Below are 11084 nucleotides of genomic sequence, written 5' to 3' on the forward strand. Positions count from 1 at the left end.
ATAAGGAGATACTCCAGCATATACCATGATGTTCAAAGAGGATGCTTCGAAGTGGCATGTGGATGCTTCTAGCACTCTCCATCCAGAGGACAGCTGCACCCAGATATGCAATTTATCTGCACTTATCTTTGTTTTTATTTTTTTTTCTTTAACTTGAATATCTTTTCCTCCTTCCATGGATTAGTCCTCATGAAGAAAGATAATTATACTGTAATAATACTACTTCCCTGCCTTGTCCCCATCCCTTCTGGTTTAAGACTCCAGCCTCTTTTAATCTCTCCACATAAAATAAATTCTATATTACCCTGTTAATTTTAATAGAGCCTCTCTGTACCCACTCTGTTTTGGTTTTGTCTTTCTGTGACTACTAGTGCCTCAGAGCTCCTGTCAGATTTTTTTGTACTTGCCTTTCTTTTAGTTGCATCACTGTAATGATTCACAGACATCACAAAGCTTCTTGAAAGTTCAGGTCTTTCCCCTTTCTAAGTAATAACTGATGATCTCTCTATTTCTATCAGAAATAACTATGTTAAAATTCCTCCAAAGCTTATGAATTATATCACAGAACTGGTTCAAAATGGATCCTATCAGCAACCTAAAGGACAGATTCACATCCAACACAGTCCATTTACATTTTGGTCATTTTACCTTTGTCCATGCTAAAATGGATTATTTTTTATTTAATAGATATTCCCACTTAAATCATAGAGATTGAATGCAACAATTTGCTGAATTGTGTGTAACTTAATCACCAATCTACAGGGAGCAGATGCCTTATTAGATACATTGCAATCACCTAGAGGAGGTTGTATGTGAGAAGTAAAACCGCTCAAGACACACAGAAAAAAAACTGTCCCAGTAGCTCTAACTCAGACAGGGGCGTCCATGAGCTTAGGATGCTTCATTGCCTTATTCAATTCCCAGTGACACCGTTAACATCTCTGCTTAAAGTCTCCATCATCTAATAATAAAGCTAGTATACACTGCCACTTAGATTTCTCCATCATAGTGCTTCAAAGCACTCCGAATCAATGGCATTTTGCTTACACTTCTAAAGCCTTAGATTTTTTGTTTTCAGTTCTTGACATAAGTGATCATATTTGTCAATCTTTTCTTGAATTTTCAATTGAAGGTTTTCATCAAATGGAAGAAGAATAAATTCCACAGTGAATCCTTCTTCTTATTATCATTATCACTAACATTATCATTGTCGTTACCTGACATAAATGTAAGTTCTTTAGTTCTTCGTACTAAGGCTTCTTGCCTCAGAATATCTGTGAGTGCCATAGAAAAGGCTTTTATTGGAGGTCCTGAATAAACTTCCAGAAACATTTCTGGACCAGGGTACTATAAGGATTTATTTAGTTATTGCTAGGGAATCATCTTTAAATTAACTATGCCTTTATAGTACTAAAATTCTGCTTTTTCTCTAGTGACATAGCTTAATTGCTTTACAATCAGGGGAAAAAAAATTAGAAATACGAAGAAGAAAGAAAAAAAGGAGAGTAGCAAATACCTGCCTGACTTAACCACATTAAGCAGCATGGTGCAGAATATAACTTAACAGTCCAGTGAACTGTCAGTGGCAGAAGTAATTGGAAATTGGTGGGATAGTTCTTCATGTGATGGGGATGGGAGTTTTTCATGCCTATTTTTAATGGGCAAATAGCTCTCAGGGCAGCTTCATATTCTGTCATTAATTTGTAAAGATCCTTTATAATGTAGAGAAGTTAAGATAGCAAAAAAAAAAAAAAAAAAAATTCCAATTACATGTTTAATGACTTGGCATTTGTGGTAATGCTATCTAGCACTAATTCACCTGTTAGAAAACAGTCTATCTTTTAGCCCCTGGGGTTAATAGAGTGCAAAAGCCTAGTCTTATCAGAGGGTGGGAGAAAAGTGATTAATTTTTTCCTACAAATAAGATAGAAAAGCAAGAATGACAAAATTGATTATGAGTTTTCAACTTGCTTTTTGAGCTTGGACTATTTGTCAAATACCTTCTTAAAGAAAATAACAAACTTCAAATCGCTGGTGCTTCTCTATCCCTCACTATTCTGCAGAGAGGCACGGGGGACCTCATTCCCTTTGTACCCAACATGAGCACGCACTGGAGTGAGGCATATACCCATATCATGTCATTGGGCTGCAGCGATGATGCTGTACAGCCTGCCCTTGAGATCAAGGCCTGCTTCGCTTCTATATGGAAATAGTATACATAATAAAAAATATGGTTTGATCAGACAATAGGTGGATGGATGGATGGATGGATGGATGGATGGATGGATGGATGGATGGATGGATGGATTTATTCCGTCCTCAGCTACATACTCATAACTACACTGAAATAAATAGCAGATGCCTAAATGGAACTAAGAACAGAATTTGTTCCACAACAGCAAAGAAATACAGTTCATGCAAACATACATATTCATTTAAATGTCTGTCTTTATCAGTCACTGCTCTATTTGCATCTCACCCTGGATAAAAGGTTAGCAAAGGCATTTGTAATGAACCCTTCTATTTTAAAACACTTAAATAGTTGGAATTACAAATTGTATATTCTGACTGCTCTGGTGTGAATTTTTGAGTCCACTGAAAGGAAGAGAGGCAGTATTTACTGTGTTTATGCAACATCTTCCTTTGCTTAATAAAAGATTTGTTTGTGTGAAGGCTAAACCAGGATTAGCCTCAGAAATACTAAATGATGTTAAAATTCATGCAGTCCTGTCTAGCCCATGTAGAACATGGAGATACTGGGAATATAAAAAAAAAAAAAAAAAAACCACAAACCAAACCAAACAATTGTCATCAGTCCAATCTCTATAACTAGGAGTTTCACATTAAAGATAAGTGCTGTCTAATGGCTGGAAAACAAGCCCAGAAATCAAGGCTTATCTCCCCTGTTTCTAACTCAGCTTGTGGTTCATCTGTCAGGAGCTAATGAAGGCTGAATACTGAGCATCCAGAACACTGAAATCCAGTGATTTCATCCAGAATTCTTTAACCTTGGATCTTCCGAGCAGTCAGCCCATACAACTGGTTCTTGAGCCCTTAAAGGGCAATTATGGTTTTCTCACTAACTTCAGTTGGAGAAGAAAACACCAAACTTCATATTCCCTGTACCTCAGCACCTACTGTCTGTGGCATGGAAGCGACAAAACCCAGCGCACCCTCAACAATTTGGATGTCCCTAGTGCTTAGAGAACTAACACTTGCAGTGTGCCCTTTAGTGACTGGTGGTTACAGGGAAATTACATAAATCTCAGCTTAAGGGTGGGATTCACCTCATTTAATATTAGCTTATAAGGGCAGTGTTTAATACAAGAAGGTCATCTAGGTTGCATTTAAAACTTTTTGAGAAAAGTGGAATTTCAAATTGTGGTACAGCCTAGCCTCAAGCAATTAATGAAGGCAACTATGATTATATTGCTCTTAAATGTTACTGTCTCCTTCCCTTGACTCTAAAGCAAGGTGAGGCTAGCCTAGACAAGGTAGAACTATGTAACCCAACACAACAACAGTTTTAAAGAAATTAACAATCTTTTTTTAATGGCCTGAAGCCTTGTTTGTATTTGGATGCTATGAAAATGGACTCCTGTGTAAGTGGATGGATGGATGGATGGATGGATGGATGGATGGATGGATGGATGGATGGATGGATGGACAGACTAGATTTTGTCATTAAATGTATGGTGAAAACTTACAGTTGTGTTTTGATTCTCTTTTAGAAGTTGCTACTATTGTTGCTTCTTATTTGGAACAACCTAAAAGAAATGTTCAGCAACTTCAGGGAAGGAAGCATGGGTGCAAGTGAAAATATGACCCACTCTTATAAAAGAGTCAAACTTGTTTTTCCCTAAGTTAGTTGAAAGTGATGTGCCCTCATTCCCATGGCAAGGAACATTTCGTTTAGTGCAGCTGACAGGTTTTTCAAGGTGTTTCTGCACATCCTGTAGGGAAAGCAAATTGTCATCAAAATTGAAAATTCAGAATATGGTGTGTTTTTTTTTCCCCTGAAGGTCCTTAGGGCTCTTGAAATGCTAAGTAGAAAACTGAGCTCAATGCATATGGAGGAGATTTTCATATTTTAAAAGACAGACAGAGTGTCAGCCGGCAGATGCAGCAACTCCAAGAATCTTCAAAAAGGCAGAAGCAGAAAAGTTTACCGCTTGTTCGGCGGACACGTTATTTTAGCCTGTGTTCTGCAGATTGAGAGGCAGATTGCCTAGGGTCAGAGGGTGACCCTGCTCTGCAGCATGAGTATTATTCCTTTTTTTTAAAGTGCAAATTTACATTTGGCTGCAACCTGCCTTCTTAATGATGGATCAGCCTTTTGTGCAGGTATAAGCTCTGATTGATGGGAGACGGGGATGGGAGAGTAGAATGGAGAAAACAAGTTTATAAATTTGACATAAGATTTGAATCGCAGCAGGAACTCTGCCAGTCTCCTTAGGCATAAAATTGGACTGGCTGGAGATATGTACTGCATGTGTGATGTTTCAGCACTTATTGTTTTCATTATATCTTTACTTACTCAGTTAACAGACTACTGAACTTGCAGAATATCTGGCAGACTGGTTTGTTTGTTTGGTTTTTTTTAAAACAAATTTTACAATGGGGGGAGAAGGAACTAGAAAAATCTGAAAACTACATACCAGGTCTTCAGCTGGTGTAATCCAATATTATGTAATTGATTTCACTGGTGTTACACTGATTTTCTGTAGCTGATGACCTGACTCAGTATTTTTGTTCTGCTATAGTTTGGTTGTTTGTTTTTTTTTTTTCCTTTTGAACAGGCTGTGTTGACATTTCATGTTTCCCATTATTATTATTCCTTCCTCTTCTTTGTTTCAGGAATTATATGGCTTATTGACTAAACAGCATTAGAAAACTAAAGTTAATGGGCCAAACTCTTCCCTAGTGTAACTTTATTGAGTTCAAGTTATATAGAGATGAATGAGTTCAGGGACTCCTCCAAAGAGGGTTATTGCAGAAACCGATTCTATAATAAAAAGGAAGTCCACAGCTTTGTTGTCATTTCAATGGAAATTAAACATTGCAAGAAGCCCAGTGCTTTAATCTTCAGCTGATGTGATGAAACCTGAGGGTACTGAGCACAAGAAGGTAAAATCATGCCTTGTTTCAATGAATTAGAATAAATAATATACTATTATCAAAAACGTGTTGAATAATACTCCTGTCCATGTCTACCTATTTGCTGGAGCACTCGGAGTTGTATGGCCAACCAGAATGGTCACCTTCTCCTCCATATCTCTTATCAATGGCAAGTGAGCGAGGGGCTCACTGACTGGTATGACATCTGTCCCAGGAGCGAGGTGAGACTGTGAGAATCTGGCTCCTTAAAATAGCGGAAATGCAGCACTAATCTGGATCAGGGTCGAAGAAAACACTCTTCTGGATGGGGAAAAAAAAAAAAAAAAAAAAAAAAAGGAAGGAGTGTTTTAGGACAACCTTCTCACGATCTCAGTGGAGCCAAAACCCTTTTTGCTTGTAAAGTGGAACTCACTGAGACAGACTGAAACAGTTGGTGCTGGTAAGAACGGGACTGAACATGTGAAGAGATGCCCGCAAGTATGGGATTTCTCTGAGCACAAAGAATGATGCTGTTGTTCTTGTCAGAAGGCTGGGGAAACAAGAACTTGGAAAGTTTTTCTGGCAGTAGTGTCACTTAATGAGAAAAGGCTTGGCACACACTAGACATTTAGAAAATACTGTACTTTCTACCGTAGTGTTTAGGAGCTAAATCCTATAATAGCAAAGAACAGTAGCAATGCAGAAGGGTCGATGACTTCTTCCTCAAAAAACTCGAACAGTCATTAGTCATGGAAAGATACAAAATCAGCCGGAAAGTGAACCTTGTTAGGTAAAACATCATTCCATAAATCTAAATTATTGGTGTTGTGAGTTTTCAAAGAGAGCTTTATGCATGTATTTGTGTTATCTGGATAAGAAACTGCAGGGCTACCCTTGTGAGAGCCTCAGCTCTCTTTAGGAGTATTGCTGCTGGCCAAACAGTCTTTGTTAGACTTTGGACATTTGCTCCCCACTCCATATTGTCTAGATCTGAATGTTTCCTGAGAACATTACGGGAACAGCTTTGTTTCAAGGTTAGAAATTTGAGAAGGAACTCTCTGCATTTTTTTGACCCAAAGGATACTATTAGGTTTGAATTTAACTCCAAATTAACTGGGTTTCCTTACAGCTAACTATTGTTCTGCACGGATACTTAAAATTATTCAATATGTACAGTATATGAATCAATAGCCTTTTAATGCACCTATAGATAAATGTAAAACATAGGTTTGAGGAAAGGAAAGATGTGTTATTTTCTTAAACATCATTCTTACTAATTTTTAAAGGAAAAATAGTAGCCACTGTGTTAACCACCTCTCCGTTGTAGTTCCAAAAACCTTTCTGTCATTGTGGTGTTGGAACAGCAGAAACTCTCTCTGCTGTACATCCAGAATGCAAAGTCTTTCTTGGGAAATTACTAGAGGGAAAAAGGCAGTTGCCAATTCAGTTTTGTTCCAGTTCATTAGTGACCAAAAGTCATTACCATCTGACAGACTACTAAGGGTTATGTATAGCTCTTAGTTTTCTCAGTCCAGTTTCTAGTGGACAGATGTTCACATTCAGAAAAGATGAAACAAAGCAAGTCTGACAACACAGCTACTTTTAGCAACTTTGTTGAAAGTCTTTATCAAGAACGTGGGACCTGGCTGAACTGGTCAGTAGTCTTGCTTATCGTGGTAGTCCCACTAGCAGAAAATTGATGGTGTATGAGGAAGCAGTGCCATCCTCTGGAAGATGGTATATATTTCTTAGTAGGACTGAGAGGTTATCTATTTCTCTGTGGATATCAATCAAATATGAACTGCAAGTGATACTTTTGCTTCAAAACAAGAAAAATAGCCCCATTCCCTCCAAAGAGAATCGTGTCAGGAGCACAGCTCTCTACTGCTCCCACTGTTTTCTCAATGCTTCACGTCATCATGCTTCTGGGACCTGACAAACTATCAGACTGAAAAACAGAAAAGGGACGGGGTAGATTTTAATGCACGAGCAAAGCAATCAAGAGTGTCAATCTCATACTCGCTATAGGTTTTCCAATGACAAGAATGGCATAATATCAGTAACTAAATCTACGTGCAGCCAGCCAGTTTCTTATAGTCTTCATGAGAAAAAAAATAGATTTCTCTTTGTGCACTTTTCCTCGGAAAGTTTGTAAATGCTTACGTGTCTTGAGGTCAATTGGTGTTTCAAGATCAAACACTCAGGGAAACATCAGGGTGCTACAAGAATGTGTTGTTCAGCTGTGTTGTGGCAGAAATCCACTGCCCCAACCACAAAGCAGACTGGTGGGTAGCCAGGGCAGGTCCAGCCCTCAGAATCAGGCACATCCATGGGGATGGGACGTTAGCCCATGAGTGGGAGTTGGCTCATTAGAGCCCATGACTAACCCAGGCAGGGCTGTGGTGGAGCAGGAATCTATGGCATTGCTGAGACATGGAACTCCCTGAAATGGGATCCTGGGCCTTGAGAAGGGGAGATGGGTGACCATTAAAGGCCTCTTAGTCCCTCAGGTCCCTCTCAGTTTCACTCCAAGCCTAGAAGGGACAGATGCCCTTTTTCTGCTGGCATAATGAAGGTCAGAGGTTGCTTCATAACGTACTTGGAGCGTCAGCAATGTCGACACTTCAGTTTGCTTCCAGAACTTGTTCCTGCTATCCCATACACACAGTTGCCTGTACAGTGTGTGCTAGTTCACCCCCAGACTCCCTTATGGAATATACTTATTAGTCTTCTTAAGGAAAAAACCCAAGTAGAGTTGCCGGAAGGTTTGCTTATGCATGTGCTGCAGATTGGCATCGTGAGAAAAGATGTTCCTTGTTTGACACCCAGCACTTGGAATAATCCTGCCCAACTTCAGCAGGCTAGAAACACTCAACCACCGCAATGTGCCTTCATGCCATGCCCTAGATGTCACACTATAAAAACCTTCCTGCAGGCTGCAAAACAACCCTTACATTACATCAAGCACTTTGAGCTGGAAAACACACAGAAATAACGGTGTCTTTTGGCCACAAGAGCGGTCAGTGAAGCTTAGAGAAGAGACGGACCAAATATTATTGCTGTTGGGATACAGATGGACCAGTCTGCAGGGGCCAAGTCAAGATAGGGTAGACGTGCGTCACACACACTACTTTATTCAGGGTCAACAGCCTACGGTGGCTGTTTTTAGCAGTATAGATGTTGTCATGAATGCTGAGTGCCCTGAAGGATCCAGAGAACCAGCAGCAGACAGTAAATGGGATAATGCCCTTATCTAGCTCTGCATCTGCTCCCTACCAAATGGCCCTGCTCAGCTTTAGCGTGCTACCTTGGTTGTAGCAATGTGGCATGTCATACAGACACTGCTCCCACTCAGACATCTGTCACCTCCGGCAAGATCTGTATCACTAGTGTAGGCAACAATTCCCAGGCATGTACGGTATGTTCATCACTGTGCTTCCATCGTGCTTCAAAGTGAAAAACTGCTCTTTCTATCTGCCTCTATGGCAGTATTTGAGAACTTATAAATGTAAAGATATTAATATGAGATAGTATAAAGTGACATTTTTGATTGAAATCGCATCTTTCTGCAATTTTATTGTCAAAAATGTCTTTCCTAAACATTTTTGTCTTCTTTTCCCTCCCACAGACCTAACTTACTTATTTAGTTAGACACACTGGAATCTGAGAATGTTGGGAAATATACAACTTCAAAAACTTTTTTCAATGGCAACTCCAGTCTTCTGTAATTTTTCCTTTTTTTTTTTTTCCTCGATAAACAAGACTTGAATAATGACCTGAAAATGTCTCTGTAATGGTGAAATCGATGTCAAGATTAATTGAAAAAGGATGCAATTCCTTCCTGAGACAAAATAATACCCAAACAGGTACACACAGAGATATACATTGCTTAGCTTTAAAATTGTCTTTTACGTTTTCAGTTTTTTCTTTTACTTTTTCTCCACAGCCAAGAAGAGCAATACGTTTGTTTATCTTTGTTATGGGAAGCAGAGATGTTATGTAAAAAACTGGGCAGGAACCAACCAACCAAACAGAAGCCATCAAAAATTATGAGGCAGACAATAAATGAATGGCAGATGCCAGAGCTGTAGAAACTGTAAATGTGATAAAAAAGTGACAAATTAAGATAGGAAAAGCTGGGTAAAAGACTTTTTTTTTTTTTTTTTTTTTTTTAATGCTTAAATTACATTATGCATTCATGACACATGCCAGCTTGGCAGCGCTGTAAAGCAAAGGCTTCATTTTAGTGATACATGGTTTTGGGTCGTGTTCTTCACTAACTTCCTGGTTGTTTTGGAGAAAAAGGAAGAAAAGACCTCCTGACCACAGCACCCGAGGGGAAAAAAAAAATAGTGTTGAGGTAAAATAGTCCTTCTTTCCTTAAAAGAAGCGTTCTTCCCCTGCTTTGGCCTCTTTCCACATTGCTGCTGACTTGCAAGAGAAGAGGACTAGCTGATGACATATCTTTCCACATCCACCTGTTAACAGTTCTTGCTGTGAAAATGGAGGAGAATGTGCTGGTTCCAAGTGATTTTTTTTTTTTTTTTTTTTTTTTGCAGCACATGCTGGGAGAGAGCACCTCTGTCTTGATGCTTCCTCAAGACTAGTGCTGCTTGTATGTACAGCAAGCTACACCAAAACAGCACTTTTTATACTTTTCTCAGCAGCGTTGAGAAGTTCAGTGGCTGTGGTGGACTGTAAAATACAAACCTCCTCTTTTATCAGCCATAGCTTCTCTGCCTACATATGACAGAGTAAGTGTAGGATAGTAATGGCAAGTATATTTTTGTCATTTAATAGAGCCTTCCAGCCTTATTAACCCTCAAAACTCTAAGGATCATTATAATTATACAATTATTTACAATATGTAAGTTGTGAGTGATTTTCAGTTGTCAGTGTCAGATGCAGAGTCATTCTCTACTTGTATTTTGCAAATTTGTTTTCTGTTAGGTGATGATCACTGATCACCTACTGCTGATGACAGTTGAGGCTTCAGGAAAAATCTGAAAAATAAGCAAAAAATACTCCCAAAGTAAACGTGGTGAGACTCATGACAAAATCACTACGATGAATTCAGCGATCAACCTGTAGCGTCGGCATCCTGCACTGCGTTTGCTGCACGGCGGCAGAAAGCATCTGCCGTTTCTGCTGGGCCTCCTTCGGAGGTGTCGGTAACGTAAAGGAAAACCCATTAAGTATAAAGTTACCCGGTGTGTGACTGCCCCTGGAGAAACACGAAGCATAGATGCTGTACACCTGACAGAAGTGTCACCCGCCTTCCAGGGCACAGAAGGCTTTTGGAAACCACGAATTTGGTTGCAGCACAGTCACAGCCTGAGGAGAGAGATGCTGAGAAATCCAAGTGCTGCTGGGCCTCCTGCTGAAAAACAGAACAGAACAGAAGCAGAGCCGGGAAGGCTTCAAGCACATCACTCTGCTGGCAGCTACGGCGCAGCCCGGCCCGCTCTGCTCCCGGATGGGGCAGGCAGCCATCTCGCACCCAGCCGGGCCAGCCTCCATCTTGCCATGCCTGTCGCTGCAGCGGCCATCTTGCGTGCCGTACAGCCGGCAGCAGCCATAGTGGTGAGAGAGACGTGGGCGCAGCCATCTTGAGGCCGCGCCGGTCAGCTGACTTCGGGTGACGGCCATCTTGGTAAGGGGTCGCTACAGCGAGAGGCAGCGGCGTCCCCGCTCCTTCCTCCCTTAAGCGAAATGGCGGCGGCGGCGCATGCTCAGAGGGCGGCGGCGCGGGGCCGAGGCGCAGGGGCTGGCAGTGTTCATGCCCACGGGCTGTTGTGGCGGAGGGTTCGGGTGCTGCTGAGGCTGCGGGCGGGGACCGGTGGCAGGCATGGGCGAGACCGAGAAGCTTTATTATGTTTATAGCTGCGACCTGGACATCAACGTGCAGCTGAAGATGTGAGTGAGGCGGGGCTGGGGCTTACAGCGTCCCCCTGCCCCGCTGCGGCCGGCCGGGGCTGTGTGGGAAG

General features: G+C 40.9%; 1 protein-coding gene across 1 annotated transcript in view; it reads left to right on the top strand.

Moving 5' to 3' along the window:
* The first annotated feature begins 10846 nt into the window (after positions 1-10846).
* PIK3C3 (phosphatidylinositol 3-kinase catalytic subunit type 3) overlaps positions 10847-11084 on the top strand; it is an 80265-nt gene continuing 80027 nt past the window's right edge. Inside the window, exon 1 of the mRNA XM_026865619.1 lies at positions 10847-11013. Coding sequence (XP_026721420.1) covers positions 10946-11013 — 68 coding nt within the window. The 5' untranslated portion in view covers positions 10847-10945. The remainder of the gene's footprint in view (positions 11014-11084) is intronic.

This window comes from Athene cunicularia (genome assembly GCF_003259725.1).
Source record: "Athene cunicularia isolate RWA chromosome Z unlocalized genomic scaffold, athCun1 chrZ_part1, whole genome shotgun sequence".
NCBI lineage: Eukaryota > Metazoa > Chordata > Aves > Strigiformes > Strigidae > Athene > Athene cunicularia.